The sequence below is a fragment of the Alosa pseudoharengus genome, unplaced genomic scaffold (genome assembly GCF_046254945.1).
Source record: "Alosa pseudoharengus isolate Yale_2024_CS ecotype anadromous, Long Island Sound unplaced genomic scaffold, YU_APseudo_1.1 YU_APseudo_1.1_scf_3, whole genome shotgun sequence".
Taxonomy (NCBI): domain Eukaryota; kingdom Metazoa; phylum Chordata; class Actinopteri; order Clupeiformes; family Clupeidae; genus Alosa; species Alosa pseudoharengus.
In genome coordinates, this window is record NW_027468718.1 from 39,003,564 (window position 1) to 39,023,368 (window position 19,805).

Genomic DNA, 19,805 nt, shown 5'->3' on the forward strand with positions numbered 1-19,805 from the left:
TCTTTCACCTGGTTGTCGTTGAGAAATTGAATATTTGATTGTGGTTTCTGCAAGCTCAATATGGATTATAAGTCAAAAGTTGAATGAACGAGTAGTCACGTCCTTTCGATTTCTTACAGGTTGGGTCGTTGTTGCCCACAACACACTAGCTTTCTGCTAATGAATGACGTCATTGACACATTTGAACGGCTTTTTAGAACAAATAAGTGACTCAAAAAATATAATACTCAGCAGTTTGTATTTTCTCTGCCTCCTCTTTCGACTGCAACATATGAATTTCTGGGCAAAAAATGATATCCCGAGAAAAGTGGATAGGCCTCCATTCATTCTGCACTTATTTGTGAGCGCCCTCATGTGGAACCAGAAAAGGAACTGCAACCAGTTCAGAAACCGGAAGTTTCCTGAGAGTGGCGGTTCTCCCCTTATTAGACATTCTCTGGTAGCACCCACGAACTGTGTTAATTTCACAGGAAGTCTCTTGGTCTCCCCTCTGCATTCACTCATAGGTCCACATTTAAAAAAACTGTAAAGAATCCTGTAAGTTGCGGTCAACGATGTTCATCGCCTGAAACTTTCGTCGAATCCATCTCGCTAGGACTTAGCGAGTCACTAATGTTAGCTGACTGAGACTGCTAGCAAGCTTTCCCCCCTAGCTGATGTTAGAAAACACAGCTACACACAATACTCCTAAATAAAACGTTCTCCCCTACACAGAAAAAAATCCGATGTACCTTACAACATTAATGTAAAACAAACTATGTGAATGAGCTACACAATTTATAATGAAACTCTAGCAAGGTCACTGAAGGCAACTGAAAAGTGATGGCAAGCTAATGGAGACAGTGATTGGCCAGAGTGTTGCGTCAATCATATTCAACGGCAGGAAGTGTGAAATTCTGCCCAATCGGTCACTGCTTCACGGGTGGGACTTATCTGCCATAAGGATCAATTGAAACCTGGGCCTGGGGTTTCACTCGATTTACATTGAAGTCAATGGGGAAAGATATCTATGGTAGTGAAGCAAAACGAAAAGTTGGTGAAGCAGTCTGATTCACTGTAATTCTCTGTTCCACCGCGGGTGACCGATGGCGCTGTTGTCACTCACAGAATTGATTTCAGGAAAACAGCTTGTGACTGTATTTCTGTTTCAAAGGAATAAAATTGGGATTATTATAAGATTTTTTTTGTGTTTTGTTTTTTACTTTTTTTTGGTGAAGCACTGCTTCACCTGTAGTCTTATAGAAGCCTCGTCTGCCGCAGTCTGAGTGCAGATAGGTGCATCTGAAATGTCAGCTGGAATAGTGATGTGAGTAAGCAGAGATGTCTTTGGATGTTTCAAGTGGGTTACGTGAAACTTTGAACATTCAAATTCTGTTAGAAAAAACTTTGAGTAGACTAGCCTAGTGCAGGTAGAAGCATATTTTTTCCAATGTCATTAACGTGAACAATATTAGACAGCTAACCTTATGTTGCATTTTGCATGTGAAAACATGACGTAGATCCTTTTCAGATCCCCTTTGTAATCCATTTTCGAATATCCATTTTAAAACTGGTGCTACCTCGTGCTATCTCGCTATGACCAGAGAATAATGGGCTCTGCTATAACAGTAACTGCGAACGTTAACTGGAATCCACACATTTTGGAACTTCTAGCTCCCCTGCACCTCAAATCAAATGGACAATGGTCATGTTGGATCTAAGAATTTGTGTTAAATTGAGTAGGGCCATTAAAGAAGCACTATACAACAATTTTAGCAAAAATGACCTTAATTATGCAGGTTGAGAGTTGTTCTGATGGTTCTACAACACTTTCTGGGTCATTTGGTGGGTGCTTCGTCTCCCCCTATCGCTTCTCCGCAGAAAAAACGAATATGCAACTTTCTGTTCCTGGTCTGAGGAAATGTGACTCAGCGGAAGTATCCAATGGCGCCTTGAAAATGTAGTCAGATTGTAGTTTCTAAGAAGACTGCAAAACGGATGCCTACTTGGCTTTGTTGCTGTTGAAATTGTAAGTAGCCTACCCTTTGTAATGTGGTTTGATAGTCTCTTGAACAATGTGTTTGCTTGACCGTTTTATTGTCAGTTAACTGTATGTGTTTAGCTTGGTTTCTTGATGGCTTGCTCGCTAGGTAGTGGGGGTTTAGCGTAGCAGTCACTTGCTACCAAAGCTGCAGGGGGAGCTGTGTCGTGAAAAATGCGAGCCCAAATCCGGCGAAAACCCAGAAACAGCGAAGGAATAACCAGACCTGCATAGGGCTTCTTTAATGTTTTGAAATAAGATTAATTATTATTTTGTACATAAAATAACTAAGGGGGCGTGGTTGTTTTTTAAGGGGGTGACGCCCCCTCACGCCCCCTCATGACACCGGGCCTGCATATTTATAACTTATTGTTAATTTTGACAGTTTTGAGTCTGTGACTAGGCCTATGGCCGTCTATAGAAAACATGAATATATAATTCTTAATGGATCGTATATCATTTGAAAGAGCCATTTCCAATCTTTAAACTGAAAGAAACTTACAATTGACACTTTGACAGGAATCTGGAGCATTCTTGTAGAGTTCTATTGGGGTATAGTGGGTTAATGTTGTGATGTTGATAGTCAGTTAAATGGATGTTAAAGGTTGTATCAGCGATAGCGGGGAAATGTCACTTCTGTTGATGTTCAAACAAAACAGAGAGCTAGCTTGCTACTCCCTCCCCCTCCCTCCCGTGCAATTAAAACTCTCCTAAACACGCATCTCGTCGGTTATTGGTTGAAACACTTTATTTTGCCTTTGAGTGGGTTGCCAACCCTTGTTGGTAGCAATTGTTTTTGTGTACAGATCTCGGAGCCTAGGCTGCCTACAGAGACATTGCCATTTTTTTGACGGCCTGCTTATGGGGCAGACAGCAAGCGGATCATTAGGAAAGATTAGATGAATGTGATAATTTATGTTTGGGCCTTTTTTGGGACTGAAATCGCTGATACTGTACAACCTTTAATAGGCAGATATAATACCTCTCTTACCGAAAGGACTGGTAGCATCGGTGGTTTCAAAAAGGTTGGCTGGAATCGAGGAGTCCACCTGGGTTGGGGAGATATTGTTCTTGTCCTCAGGTGTGAACAAGTCAGTTCCCAAGTGGTCATTTGCAGGAGACTAGGGTAGAAAAGGCAAGGCAAAGCAAGCTTATTTATATAGCGCATTTCATACATATTCATTGTGCTTTACATAAACAAAAACAGAATAACAGTATAATAGAATAACAGTAAATAAAAGTATTAGTTAAAAGCAATAGTTAAAAATAGTTTAAAAAGTAAAGAGCAGCTGATGTCGGCACAAGCGCTCGGAATGTTTCAGTTTTCTATCGCTCATTGCACATGAAGTCAATCATATGTCACCGTGTGGGGAGTGGGCACCCTATATAGGCTACTTTGCAGGCACCTGTACTTGCTGCTGAGTAGGTCTTACACACAGAAGTTGAGAAGGGAAAGGAGGAGGAGCGGCCAGGGGGTTCACCTCTGGACCACATCTCCCTACTGGAACGGGGGATTGTAGAAGGTTTTCTGGATTGTGAAAAAAAAAAAAATCTGCGCACCAAAATTAATTTAGTCTTTTTGGTTAATGGTGTTGAGGATTGGGGCGATTGGAGTACCAAATAAACCCAAACCCAAGTTCAGGGCGTCATACAAGCTAGGTGCACCACTGATGCTACCCATACATCAGAAGACTTTAAAAAGATTTGGAAACTATTTTTGAAAGACTACAGTCTCACACTTTCTCAAATCTAAAGACAAATAACAGATTTTATTGTCACATAGTACGATTTTGCAACGACTAGGAATCTTGCAGGGTCAATATTTACAAGACTGCAAGTAGATTCCTTTAGATTATTTCCCATCGTACACCAGATATCAACAGGAACTCAACGAGGCTTGAATGAACAACCCATAAAGCCTTGTAAAGTACGCTCTTAAGTCCAGCCTTGGTTGATGCGCTCTCGCATCTTTTTCTTAATCAAAACAGCTGAGGTGAGTTTATACTTGTTGGTATTTTATTTTAGTCTATGATGAAGATGGTTCCAAGATGATTGTTCCTACCGTGCAGTATGGAGATGTGGGAAGGGGGGTTGTTAATCATAGTTTGCTGTATTCCAAATAGTTTGTTATTCCGAACGTCCAAATTCTTTCCAACGTAAGCGCAAGCCGCGGTCAAAAACCATATGGCTGTATACCTGCGTACTCTCTGAATGCACACAAACCACTTGCTTAATGAAGGCCAGGTGCTGCAGTCACCTGCTTCAAGTGGGTGTGACCTCAAGCATTTCCATACTGCTCAGATCGGAGAAACATAAACAAATCGTAACTTTTCAGGATTTTCATGCAATCATAAATATACATCTAATTTAATATTTCATATTGTACCATAAATCATAACACATTATGGCTCCAACAAGCCTACTCATATGGTTTCAAGACTATCTCTCTAATAGAACACAGTGGGTAGATGTGTCAGGATCAACCTCAGAGCCATTGAGACTAAATAATGGTGTTCCACAGGGCTCAATTTTGGGGCCACTGTTGTTTACATTGTATATCAATGACACCCGTGCTTCAGTAGAAAATTGTAAAGTGCATTTCTATGTAGATGACAATCCTTTATGCCTATGCACCATCTGTAGAGCAGCAGTGTCATATATTCAATGTGCACTTGATTGTGTGCAGAAATCCTTGAAAGATCTTAAACTGGTTCTGAGTGAAGCAAAAACTACTGCAAATGTATGATTTTTACTAGATCGAGAAAGTGTGACCTTGATGCCTATCATTTGTTCCCTGAATGGGACACAAATTAAGCAGGTTTCTCAATACAAATATTTGAGCATTTGGCTAGATAACAAACTATAATTTTGTGCTTGATATCACAAAAAAGGTAAACATTAAATTAGGTGCACTTTACAGGATTAGATCTTGCTTCTATTTAGAGAACAGAACATTGGTGACATTGTGTATATGCATGCAGCCCCTTCCACACTGAAATCACTTGATGCAGTTTACCACAGTTCACTATGTTTTATAACTGGGGATGGTTTTAGAACTCATGTCTGTAAACTATACCAAAATGTAGGATGGTCTTCCTTCTATGATAGGAGGGAAATGCACTGCCTCCTTTTTGTTTATAAGGCATTACTTGGAAAGTTACCTTTTTACCTAACTTCTCTTCTGAAAATTAAATCAATCTGCCACGTTCACAGCAGGGCTTAGCAACACACGCCTGCCGCCTTAACTAGCCGTCATCAAAAAAAAAAAAATATATATATATAGGCATATAAAAAAAAAAAATATATATATAGGCATATATATATATACAGTGGGGAGAATAAGTATTTGAACCCATGCTAAAGTTGACTAAAAAGAGGAATATAAAATAATCTGTTAGAAATTGATCGTAATGCCTAAATTAAAAAAATGAGTAAAAATCCAACCTTTAAGAACACTAATTTTAGTGAATGAAGAATGTATGGTAAATAAATAAATACATGTTCTTCCTTAAAATACAGGGGTAATAAGTATTTGACTCCTATGTTAAATTCCCATAGAGGCAGGCAGATTTTTTATTTTTAAAGGCCACTTATTTTTAATGGATCCAGGATACTATGCATCCTGATAAAGTCCCCTTGGCCTTTGGAATTAAAATAGCCCCACATCACCACATACCCTTTACCATACCTAGAGATTTGCATGGTGTATTTTTCAGTTAGCCTATTAGCTGGTTCAATTTGCATTGAACTCAATGAACATCAAACCAGCTAATAGACTTAACAAAAAAAAAAAAAAACACAGCATGCCAATCTCTAGGTATGGTGAAGGGTATGTGGTGATGTAGGGATTTGTTCACATTAAAACTGTTGGACATGAAAGGCCACATGGACTACAAACGAACTACAACGTGATGACAAAAGTGACAACGAGCCCCCGAACTGGGCAACTCGGATAGCAAAATCTTCCCCCAGTTTCCCACCTCTTATTCCCAAATGAAGTGACGTGAATGATGAATATTTTCACTGGGAAAAATGTCCGTATGAACGCACCTATTTGGCTATAGAGTTGTTCTGTCAGGTGGAATACAAATAATTGATAAGAAACAACACAACAAATAATCATATACACCTGTAACCACTTTGCCGCTTCCTGTTTGGTGCTGGAGAGAGGTCATTGTTGGTTTTTATATTGTCCATGTGACTATTTGCATGAGCCAAGACCAAGGGTGAAAGTAGTTCTTGCTGGTACAATGAAAATGTCTCATAGGGAAAAGTGTATCTATGTGCAGAGCATGCACCAAAACATTTTCAACACACCTAAATTGGGTAAATTAAGTCAATAAATTTGGAGAAGCACTGATATAGTCTGTGTATACTTGTTTATTTATATTACCCTGTTCCTTACAAAGCAGTGTCCTTGAAACATAGGAATGCAAAACCATCTAGCATAACTTAACTGTGTTGTGCTGACTGCGTGGCTCAGCCCTGCACTCCCCCGAACTTGAACCCGCAAACTGCAGCACCTCAGATGGGGAGTTGAGTGTGCTAGCAATTGAGCTAAAAGCCCAGGCTCCTAGCTCTCTCACTAGTACTACTCCTAAGGCGTCAGGAGGGAGGTTTATACAACATACATACTGGCAATGTATGTAAAGTGTTGAGTTTATAGCCATGCTGACAGTTACCATTGCAGTTTTAGAAAGGTAATGTTTGTCCAAGTTAGCAACAGTAACTAAGAGGGGTGGAGCTTAGCGATTGGTCAATTACCTTAAATTTCAAGTCATTAATGCAAATAAGAATGAAAGGAAAGCAACATAGTATTTTGAAGTCCTAATTATAAAATAAAGCAGCTCTACACACCTTTTAGTGCTGTGGATTCTACTTGAGCTTACCCAGCTAGCACAGTTACGTTGCCAATACGTTGCTGCAATTTAATTTAATGACCAAAAATACCTTGCCACAACATGCAACATGAAAGGTGACAATTAGTAACCGCAACGTAACTCGCCAACGTTGCCAATCCCTAACCGCAACATCAGGTTACGTTGCAGCAACATGGAATTGAAAGATGCCATTTTGTAACCGTAATGTAAATTACCGATGTCACCAGTCCTTGTTCAGCAACATTGCAGCAACATGGAATTGAAAGGTGCCATTTTGTTACCGCAACGTAAGTTACCGTCGGCGCCAGTCCTTAACAGCAACGTCAGGCAACATTGCAGCAACGTCGCAAGTGAAAGGTGACAATTCGTAACCGCAACATAACTCTGCAACGTTGTCAATCCGTAACCGCAACATCACCCTATCGCAACAAGGTCCCAGCTAAAGGTCCCAGCGTCGACATCCCCTACAGGTCCCCACCAAACGTCTCCTCCTGGAGAATGTGTAGGGTTCCCATTAACGTCCCGCAAACCGTATTCGGGATGTCTAAAGCACGTCCCCGGGACATCGCAGAGACTTTGAGGGAACGTCTTCTAGTTGTCACAGCAATGTTATTGCGGGAGGTTCAAAGGCCATACCGGTGACATGACTGTAACGTCATGGTAAGGCTTTTTTAGACATCCCCATACTGCTAACCTTTTAATAACTAGATGTACCGCAGAGCGGTACAAAAAATGACCGCCGCCCAGTCCAGCACATTTTTTCCACAAAAATAAATCACGCTGAAAGGCCTATATGATTCTAACTGTCTCACTAAATTGCATTAGCCACACTCAATTCTCACTGGTATCTGCTAGACAACAAGTACCAAAACATAATTAGTTCATAGATTCCACATGTAAAATTCATTTTATACAACCCCACCCCCATCTTGCCTGTTCATAATTCTGAGAAATTCTTGAATTGTGTGCATGTGTGCGTGTACACGTTTATGTTTATGTGTGTGGGTGTGTATGTGTGTGCGTGCTTGTGTGTCTAGATCAAGGTCAGTGTTGAAATTACTGCATGCAAATCACTGAATGCTATGCAGAGGGGCCTAATCTTTAGGCCATCTGATGTACAGTATTTCCTAGGCCTTCCCGTGTTCATGGGATTTCTTTGACAGTTGCAAAGGGGAAAATGTGAGGATAGTCTTCTTTGCGCCCAGTGTACAAGTACGACGTTCCAACCACTCAGGTCTTCGTCAGATAGGCCTACACCATTACCTGTTGCAATATGTCTGTGTGCATTCCTACATTAGCCTACGTCTATTTCTTTGATAACATGATTTGCTACCACGTAACAATAAGCCGCTATTATTATTAGGACTCAACACGCTTTGGTGGTATTATATGCTGTGGGCTTTAATTAGTGCATTTCGGGTAGCCTGTCCTACATCTGCGCAATACTTATTGAACAAATTGCAATCTACATGCCATGACAAATATTACCAGTAGTACTGACCGAACATGAAATAGATTGTTTACAAGTTATGGTAATGTTATTCTGGCGTGAACATTGCGCTTTCATCACGTTAGCACCCTATGATTACAGCTCGTTATGTCTCGTCAAAATGATTACAGCACGTTATGTCTCATCAAAATTCATTGATGAAGGAAGGTTCGCTTTATCCCAGAGAACCCTACTCGTTTCACTTAGGCTAGACTAAAACAGAAGAGAAGAACTTGGCACTAACCATGTAGTCGTGTTTTCTACAGCATATTCGTTGACCTGTCGTTTTTTGAACAAAAATGTTGGGATATGTCTGCGAGGTGTTTAGCCAAGTTCCATGCGTAGCCTACTGCTTTTAAATGACTTTGAAACATATTTCACAAACGGGCCTCTGTGTACCTGATGGCTTGCCTTCACTATTCGCGATGTATCCGAAATAGTTGCAGATTTCACTTCACCTTTTGTTCACAAGGCCGAGGACGGTTGGCAAAGAACTACTGTATGTTGACGTTGGCTGCGCACTCACTCACTCACTCAGAGCTGCCTGCTTGACACGCCCACTTGCATAGATGCGTGCAAGGAGCAGTGAGAGCTGCAGACACAGAACGTTAATTTTAATAAAGTATCGATTCTAAAAACGTCGGAAATCGCATCGTTTTTTGTGTGAAGGCATCGTGATACCTTTTTAGTATCGATACACCGTGCAACACTAGTACGGTCACTAAATGTACACATAAATTATTTTATTTTAAGGCCCCCCATGAACGAAAGTTCACAAAACTTGGCATGCATTCGGAGGGTGTCATAATGATCCTACACTTTCAATTTCGTGCAGTTTTGACCTTGTCAGCCAGAGATATTGTGATGAAAACACCTAATTTTTTGCTTTTTAATTTTTAACTAGGTGGCGCTATACATGAAATAAGTGGTAATGGGATGGGTTGACATGCCCCCTTAACCCTTTAGGCGCCAGAGGTTTTTTTCCGAAACGTTCGATTTTGACATCTTCATTTCAAAAGGCTATATCTTAAAAGTGATAAGAGATAGAGACTTCCTGTAAATTAGAGAAATATTAAGGATGACCCAAAGTTTATGTAGGGATTAAATGTTTATCTAATTTTCATATTATGACGTCATATGGTGGCAGCCATCTTGGATTATAGAATTTTCATGAAAAGTCGCATGTTTGAATGATAAAATGCACCACTTCTTTCCCCCCAAAATGTCCCTCACCTTCTGTATGCTATATTGCACAATACTGAATGCTCAGGTAAATAGTAAGTAGTGAACAAACTGTGTAAATCATTACTAATAAATGGCAGAAACAAACCAAATGCATGTAGCGGTAGACTGGCCTTTTGCTGTAGAGATTTTCCATTTACTACATACAGTAGGCACTCTGATTCCATGTATGGGGCACATATATATTATTCAGATGACACACAAACACAAGTAGACAAGACCTGTTTTGTTCAAAAGCTCATTTGCCACGGCAAGGCACAGATCAGGAGTGAGATGACGAGACAAGACAAGAGACAATGTTAGTATTTTTTTTTCTTTTTGTTGTTTTTGTTGATTTTGTTTTTTTGTTGATTTTGTTTTTTTTCTTAGCTGACAAAGACACACACATCACAAGGACATGAACACACAAAAAGGAACACATAGTGTATGTCCTAAATGATCAGGGAAATAGATAGCAAATCAACAGTGTAAATCATTACTAATAAATGGCTGACTTTTGTTTTTTATGTAGCAGGCCTTTTGCTGTAGAGATAATGACTCCCTATCCCTATCCATACAGGGCCGGCATTCCCATCATCTTGTGATATACTATGCATGACCTAATGTGTGTGTGTGGGAGAGGGAGAGAGCGTGTCACCACCTCCACCATGCGAGCAGCATGGCCAGATCTGCCTCGCGCGCGCCAAGTGGAGAGAATTTGCGCAGCTCGGACTAGGCCTACTGTCATTCTCATTGCGACTCCCCACACTACGTTCCCCCCTAACTGTCCTATGAGCACTTCGACCTCGTCTAACATACCCAGTGGCATTAGACAAAGGCTCCACCACGTTACTGTCGCCGCGGTTGTGGAGAGGCACACGTTCAGAAGACAGAAGCTAGCGCTATGGACATTAGGCTACCTCCAGCCTCGTTCGCCACACCACTAACACCCTGCTAACTTCCCGATGAACACTCCGAACCCGTGAAACATTATTCCCACCAGTGACATTGGGCAAACGATTCAACGTTTGTGCTTGGTGTAAGCTAAACTATGGAGTAAACTCTCACTTTGTCCAGCTGCATCATTGCAAGGCAGAGACGCATCTGAAGCCTCACTAAACGAATCATCGTCATTTTCTGAAGGCAGATATTCCCCTTCAGAATCAGGGTCCGCGAATAGAAGACCCAACACTTCATTTCAGGTAAACTTTTTTGATCCCATTAGACGATAATCTAATGCAAATACTCGCTGACGTTGACAATATCGCTCTGACAAAGTGGCTCACACGCACACTAGCTCCGGTATTTCACGCACTGATTCACTGCAGCTGTAGCGCGAAAGTTTTGTTTAAAGAGTGCCCTTTTTTCGACTCGGGGATGACGTATGACATGTCTGCCATCTAGTGGAGTGGAGGTCGAACGAAATATGACACCCTATTTGACTAAATCGGCCGTTTTATTCAGTACCGCATCTTGTCGACTATAGTCGACTGTGGCGCCTAGAGGGTTAAGACCAACATACATAAAAAAGGTGGACCTCCTAGGCCCTACGGTTCTCGACATATTCACAGAAAACTGTCTCCGGCCACCTACAGGCCAGTTGGTGTATAGTAACATAAATTAATTTATTGTGTGGCCCCCCATGAACGGAATTCCACGAAACTTGGCGTGCATACAGAGGGTGTCATAATGATCCTACACTTCCAATTTCGTGCAGTTTTGACTATGTTAGGTCACAGATACCACATTTTTACTTTTTTGTGTTTAACTAGGTGGCGCTATTCATGAAATGAGTGGTTATGGAATGGGTTGACATGGCCCCTTGAGATCAACATACAAAAAAAAAATGGTCCTCCTAAACCCTACGGTTCTCGAGATATTCACAGAAAACTGTGTCTGCCCTACCCTCCTTTCGGGGGGTCCAGTCCAGCGGGGGGGCTACAGATCAAAACGAAAAACGATGGTTCCATGCTATCCATGTGGGGTTACATGCCCACCAAGTTTCGTGTACCCCGGTCTTTCAGTGTCCCGGGAATCATTGACGGAAATATGGGCATGCGAAAAAAGAAAAAAAAATTAATAATAATAATAATAATCTGACTAAACCTATATGACCGCCACTTCGCTGCGCGGCGGTCATAATAATACTATGCTATGTGCCTTACATGACAACTACCCGTCTTATAGCACTTGTACATAGGCCAATTAATACCTGAATGCTTCAATTTGGGTGATATTACTGCTACCGTGGGAGAGAGACTACCTATGTAACATCAGATCACATTATCATGGTTATCCATATTTATCTATAAATTGCAGGAACGTCTGTCTGTCTGTCTGTGTGTGTGTGCCGCATATCTGACAAACCGTTGGCCCGATTGATTCAAAACTAACAAGGTGTCTCGCTACGGGTACAACTAAGTGCAGTGCCAAATTTGACCTTGTTTGGATTAGAAATGCAAAAGATATCGGTAAATATACCGGTAAAATAGGCACACATTGTCTTTCGCCACTCTACTGTAGCCACTCCCCCATCTGCGTCTTTGTGTGTTAACCGTATATCTGTCGAACCGTTCATGGGATTGATTTCAGACTTGGTAGGTGTTTTGCTACAGGCACCAGTAAGTGCAGTGCCAAATTTGACCTTGTTTGGATTAGAAATGCAAAAGATATCGGTAACTATATCGGGAAAATAGGTACACATTGGCTTTTGCCGCTCTACTGTTGCCACTCCCCCATCTGCGTGTTTACTGCATATCTGTCGAACCATTCGTGGGATTGATGTCAGACTTGGTAGGTGTCTTGCTACGGGCACCAGTAAGTGCAGTATCAAGTTTGACGTTGTTTGGATAAGAAATGCAAAAGATATCATTAAATATATTGGTATAAGAAGCATACGTTGGGTTTCTCTGCTCTACTGTAGCCACTCCCCCTCTCACACAGCACAGCGCGTAACCAGAGACAGAGAGGATAGAAGCGGAGCTTTGGTAGCACTGAATCAGTGCAGAGCATGAGTCAAGATGTTTGGATGATTATCATGTCTGACATCAACAATAAAGATTTCCTGTATGCAATTTGCGTGCATAAAATGATTCCGTGGATTTTGCAACAACACGCCAACATACACGGGTAGGCTATGCAGTGGCTATTCAAAATGATGTGCAATAAACTGACACTTCGAATAGCCCAGGCTACTTTGGACTTGAGACTTTGAATAAACAAACAACAATTCCGACTGCAAGTTCCCAAAATTAAACAAGCGATAGGCTAATGGTCCCGAGTTTATCAATGTTTCAGAATACCACACAGCTAGACAAAGAGTGGCAGACAGCGCAAACATGTCACTTATGCTGCCAAAGACTGTTTTTGAATCACATCGTTGCAAATATTATGAAAATGCAAATATTATACAAATATTATATTATGATGCATCTTTCTAAAAAATGGTTTGTCTTCGATCATTAACTATTCAATAGGCTAAACATATAGTCTTACTTCAAAGCTTTAGGATTATGTAATTTCGATCAGTTATACAGACAATGAGTGGCAGATAGAACGTGTCACTTATAGGCTAGAAATTGTTGAGTCACATCGTTGCAAGTTTCATATGATGATGCATCATTCCACAAAATGGTTTGTCTTCTCTATCAGGAAGTTATTCAATAAGCTTAACAATAAACATATAGCCTTAACTCAACACAGCTGTTAGGCTAATGTCATTTTAATATGTAAAAATGTCACATGCAGCCATGCCTAAATTCTGCTTACTGCACATTAATTACAGGATAATATATTATAATGTAATAATAAGTATTCATTATTGAATGCTTAGCTAGAATTATGTTTTTCCCTGTCATCCTATTTTTAAAACAGGTGTACCTGCGGGCATGTAATTGTGCTACAGTTTTTCTACAGGAATGGCATGTTTAAATGTGCACTGCACTAGTCGCTATTAATTACATATAGGCTACAGTGGGTACTAGTTAAAAATGGACACTTTCACGCAGCTACGTGAAATGTAAGTACAACTACAGCCGCTTGGGGGCAGCATAAGTCCGCTGTGTCGTTCCGCGGTCGAACCGGACGGAGCGTTTGACAGCAAGGGCTGTGATTGGCCGAGTTTTCAGTGTGTTGTTTGTCTGTGTTTTTAGCAGCCCCTGCAACATGCTAGTCCACTGTAGTCTATAAGTTTTGTACATAATGTCAAACATAGTTTTGGATTCAGTGACAGGATCGAAGGGCAAGCGACCACAGCCGCAGAATGTGAAAAACTTTCTCTCAACACTGCAACAAAAGAGTTTCCTGCTATGGGGAGGAGTGACATGAAGGACTGCATCAACAAGATCAACGAATTCCTCCGCACAACACACAGATCTTCCCAGGGATTCAACGTGCTTTAAATGTAGACAGTAGAATGTAGAATGTAGAATGTTCATTATTTCAATAAACACATTTTCTCTGAAGCACTTTCCCGACATCGTCTTTCTATAAGCACATTATGGAGATAGGGGTAGAAAACTGGATTTAACTAAACAAATGTAACTAAGTAAACTGATTGTTTACTCTACAGTAGGCTGTACTGTGACATGTTCTCCCTCTCAGGCTGTACAGTATGCCTATTGAAAGTAGGCTAATGAGCTTAATAGACACATTAGCGCTTCCAGCCTAATGACTTTCACACATTATTTGAATGATTTACAGTAGACACATTAGCGCTCCACGTGTAGAGACTGTGCAGAATACAATGTGTGAATGGTGTTCAATGATTTGTCAATATAATAGTCTTCTGCTGGGTTGCATGTAGCCTACTGATTAGATTAGATTAGATACTTTATTGTCATTGTACACAGAATACAACGAGACATTGTTTGGAACAAACCTGAGATGCCCACAGATACGCTAAAAAAGACTACAAAAATATACATAAAATAAGTTAAAAAAATTGATAATTACACATGATATGCCAATTGCACTGTACATGTTTTCAGCCTTTATTGGTTAAATGACCATTTTTATCACAAAAATATTTCTAAAACTCAGTGTCGTTCAGACTCAACCCTCTTGTTGCTTGCAGTTTGTTAAATAAAGCGCTGCAGATTACATTATTTATTTCTGATTAATTGCGTCTTTCGATGTCTTTTGCAACATCTGCTGGGCTACTGTCAATGTCCTTGTACAGGTAAATGTTCAACAATTGCTGGTGTACAGGCTATAATCAATCAGCTAAATAATTTGTCCAGCTGTTTAAACATTCTTTCGTGCTACATTCAAACGCAAAAAGTGCTTTGATATATTTTTTGTTGTTGTTTGAACGTCGGCAAGCAGGCATGTTGCGGTTGCAATTTAAGTGAAATTTTTACTATATCCCACTTTGATATTTAGAGTTTTCGTTAAGATAAAATTCTTATTTCAATTTTGGGTTTGGCAAAGGACATTTTTTGCCTTTTTTATTCATGCCCTTTACAACAATGCTTATCCGCCCTGGCAAACTTCGTCCATTATGCATCGATCAGGAATCGAACCCTGCTCGCCCTCGTCACAGTCCTGTGCATTCTTATTAGTCTGTCAACTCCATGTGAACGAAGTGACAAATGGCTCAACTGTCAAACAAAATGAAAAGGCATTTTTGTTCAGAATCTTCGCTGCGCCAGTTCCATTGATTATAGCAGAAAATAGGGTACGTCTTTGACTTAACACATCCGTTTCTGGTGTCCAGTCTCCAAGTGTCAGTGAGGATAAGAGCAGGCTTCACTCAATTTGTCTATTTCTAAACTTTAAGAGTGCTGGCCTGGATAGTTATACATACAAGAAAAATAGGAGAGAGGCCGCACTATGCATACATACTCTTTTATTTGCACATACGCGTTTCGGCGTGTGCCTTCTTCAGTGTGCTTCAGTGTGCACACTGAAGAAGGCACACGCCGAAACGCGTATGTGCAAATAAAAGAGTATGTATGCATAGTGCGGCCTCTCTCCTATTTTTCCAGTCTCCAAGTGTCTCATGCGCTATCGTTACACTATCAAATCTATAAGTAACCATGACAAATAGGGTATAAGATATATAAACTCACCCTATTGTATTATCATATATGTTTGGCAATGGCTCAACTGTCTCTGATTGTTCTACTGACTTGGAATGACTTGGAAACTGGATGCGTCATGGAAGCAGTACGTCAAGTCACATCAAAAATAGTAGTGGCAGAACTCCCAAGTAGGGCTGTCACTTTACGTTCGAAAATCGCACAATAAAATTGCACAATCGATTGGACCAAACAACACAAGTTTCAAAAACTAAAATAGGGAATCGATTTTAACCAAATATGTACACTATTCATTTTAAACGAATTAAACAAATAAAAAGGATATATGTAACAAAATTCACAAACAAGAATATAAGAATATAAAAGAATTCCGAAGTGCAGTAAGCATTGCGAAAGCTAAAAAGAAAATTCCCACCAATTTTACGCACCGGAAACAGCTGTTTCAATCAGCTGCTGTGCTGCTCGTCTTTTGCCAAAAAATGGAGGACAACGCGATGAACCTATGCGACATGAGAGAGACGAGTGATAGGCCCTAATAACTTGAGGAGTCCACTCGGCTTATTGTTTTTCGAGAATGTTGCACTCCTGTTTGTCATTGTGCGCGAAACTTCACGCCAATAAATCATCAGAAATATTGCTGGCTTGCGTCTACAAGCACCCTCTTTACGTTCGTCCTAATGCCTGTTAGTTGTTTGTGGATTGGCCTATATTTGGCGTTGAAAATGGAAACGTCTTTAGACATGAAAAATCAATTTTACAATCGATTCAATGAACACTTATGTCTCAAAAATCGAACAGGATTTTTTTCACAAAAGTGACAGCCCTACCCTCAAGTGCCACCTGGGAGTAGGGCAACTGCAGTTTGTGTCATTTCTGCCGAGAATATGGTGCGCGATTTGTGCGTGATTCGAGCGTGATTCATGCAGGAAACCGTCCAAACTTAACTGATACCCACTGTATGTATATGCTTACCTTTTGAGTTAAGCTGATTTTCAACCAACCATGCACAGATAAACAGATGATCTGTCAGCTGGAGTTTTATACTGGGTTAGAACTAGTAGTTTCATGTCTACGGTGTCTTTTTTTTTTTTTTACAATAAAATATCAAATCATTTTCAATGGGCATATCCTGTAATTTTATTGTTCAAAACATCAGAAAGAGTAGACTAGCCTAAGCTTAACTGTTCCAACCATATTGTTTCAAAATCAAAACTAACAATAATAGCCTATAAACGATAATAGCCTTTCACTTTATTGTATTTTACAGTATTTTTGGTCAATAAATTACATTGGAGCAACGTAACGGCAACGTCACTGTGCTAGCTGGGTTACCAACTGACAATGTTATCAGTTGACCAGGTCAGGAAGTGGCAGCAACAGTATTTACGATACCAAATGGCACATAGCATGACATTGCGGCGATGTTATCCACATTACCAACTGGCTACGTTATCAGTGGACCAGGTAAGGACGTTGTGGCAAGATTACTCATGGTACCAAATGGCAACATCATCAGCTGACCCGATCACAACGTTGTGGCCCCATTCTTGACGGTACTAAATGGCAACATAATCAGCTGACTAGTTCTCAACGTTGTGGCAACATCACTCAATACTACATGGCAACATCATCTGCTGAGCAGGTGAAGACATCACGGGAACATCACCCATGGTACCAAATAGCAATGTCATCTGCTGACTAGGTTAGGATGTTACGGGGATGTTTCGCACGGTACCAAATGGCAACATCATCAGCTGACCAGGTCATGACGCCGCTGCAATGTCATTGACGGTACATTGTCTTGCAATGTAGCTGTGATGTCGCAACAACGTAACAAATGACAACTTTATGCCGATGTTGCTGCAACGTCATGTGTTATCTAAGGAAGTTAGAAAGCATACACTTACTTTCACAATGGTCACTTCATCCTCAAGACAGAGCAAGGCATCACCACCATTCTGAAAGAAAAAAAACAGGAAATTGTATGCAGGATGAATATTGATCTATATTAAATATTGGAAAATGATGGTATAGTCATATACAGTATATATAGCCAGCAACAGTGGTGGAATGTAACGAAGTACAAATATTTTTTTTTACTGTACTTAAGTAAATTTTCCACGTATTTGTATTTTACTTAAGTAGAATGTATAATGCATACTTTTGACTTTTACTTTGTTACATTTTGCACCAATTATCTGTACTTTTACTCCGCTACATTTCTACAACACAATCGTTCCTTTTTACGTTAGGCTACATTTTACGATCAGTTTTTTGTCTCTTACAAACACGTTTGTTTTACCCATAGACTGTATATATATAGTTCTATATATATAGTCTATGGTTTTACCAGGGGCCTGGGTTGAGATTCTAGAGCGCTACGTGCCCCGCTTCTAAAGCTTTGAAACATAGGCTTCTAGTCTAGACCAGGCAAAGCCTGAGCTTGTAGCATCTGCATTCGGTAGGCTATATTCTCCAGACCCATGGCTACACTGGACATGCAAATGTGTTCTCTGCCTCGAGCATATGCTTGCCTTTCTCTGTCTATTATCTGCAGCGTTGGGGCCTCCTCCCCGATGAGATTACTAGTCTGCGGAGCAGCGAAGTTACAGGCGCTCAATGGTAGACTATTATAGAACCGCTGGCCGAAAAAAACATTTTCCAGATTAGGAAATATTTCGTAATTGTGTGTAATCAAATAAAGAGGCATTAGGATCCATCGGACGTTTCCTTTGTCTACCCCGTTAAACTTCAGGCTCTCGTATTTTACTGAATGATATTAAATTAACTCAGCAGATCACCCTAGTAGATAACCAGAATTACATTCTCCAGAATTGTAAATCAGAATGTAAACTGGGCCACAGATAAGCACAATTACATTAGCTTAAAACTATCTAGCCTAGTATAACCTAAAACGAGCTTAATTAAAATGTCACAGCCCATAATTTTGTTTTATTATAGATATTAAGAGAATAAATCATTATGCAAATACTTTTACTTTTAATACTTAAAGTACATTTAAAAGCAGGTACTTTTTACTTTTACTTAAGTAGGGTTGTCATTGTGGTACTTTTACTTTTACTAAAGTAAATATTTCTTTGTTTATTTGTACTTTTACTTAAGTACTGAGTTTCAGTACTTCCTCCACCACTGGCCAGCAATATACTGTTTTAACCACACTTTACTGTCAGTAATAAAGATGTGGCCAAGACCCGACTGTTCACTATAATGAACATGTGCAATGGTTGCCAGCTGGTACGTTAAATAAACCTTCCTGTTAACAGATAGATAGATAGATAGATAGATAGATAGATAGATAGATAGATAGATAGATACTTTATTGATCCCCAGGGGAAATTCAAGGTTTCAGCAGCATACATACAACACAAACACATTCTTTAACAGCAGAAAGAGTAATTAAAGTATAAAAACACAACTAAGCAGTAAGGACAGTAGAAGATAAAGAATATGCTAAATATACTAAAATACAAATTATACTAACACTTAATACAATATATAAAAATATACTAAAATACAAATTACAAAAATACAAATTATACTAACACTTAATTTAAATCAATTCTAAAAACAGTATCCACATAATGGTGATTAATAAATCAGAGGCGCTTGACTGAGGCAGGGACTGAGCCTGTGATTCTCTGTGCATAGTAAGGTATGGTAAGGTGCTCTAAGGTGCTCTGTGTGAATGAGTGTTATGGTGGTAGTGCAATGGTGATAGTGGTCATGGTGATAGTGCAAATGTCAACAGTGCAACAATGCAGAAATAAAGTAAAGAAAAGTCTATATATCGATATATTTAACTATTTAAGAACATGTATAAGTGTGGCCACAGTTTGCTGTGGCATGGAGGGGGGGGGGGTTATGCATATGTACTAATGTGCTAATATAGCACGCAAACAGTGAGGCATAAAGACAGTGGTACAAGTGGCTAGTGGACAGACAGAACCAAACATGGAGGGGGTGAAGAGGCAGGCAGACTATGCAGAGAAGTCTATCTCTCCTCTTCCCTTAAGTGAGGCATTGAACAGTTCAATGGCCCTGGGGACAAATTACTTTCTCAGTGACTCAGATGCTAGCACCCATGGGTTTTAGGTCCCTTGCTAGCACGCTCACTTCCCAATGCGGGGGTACTG

The 19,805-nt window shown here is 40.1% G+C and overlaps 1 protein-coding gene across 2 annotated transcripts in view; it reads right to left on the reverse strand.

The window, feature by feature from the left end:
* Window positions 1–19,805, reverse strand: part of LOC143100768 (disabled homolog 2-like) — a 281,849-nt gene that overhangs the window by 76,973 nt on the left and 185,071 nt on the right. For both annotated transcript variants that reach the window (XM_076264237.1, XM_076264238.1), the window contains 2 exons: window positions 17,559–17,609; window positions 3,012–3,141 (listed from right to left, as the gene is read on the reverse strand). In XM_076264237.1, coding sequence (XP_076120352.1) covers window positions 3,012–3,141; window positions 17,559–17,609 — 181 coding nt within the window. The remainder of the gene's footprint in view (window positions 1–3,011; window positions 3,142–17,558; window positions 17,610–19,805) is intronic.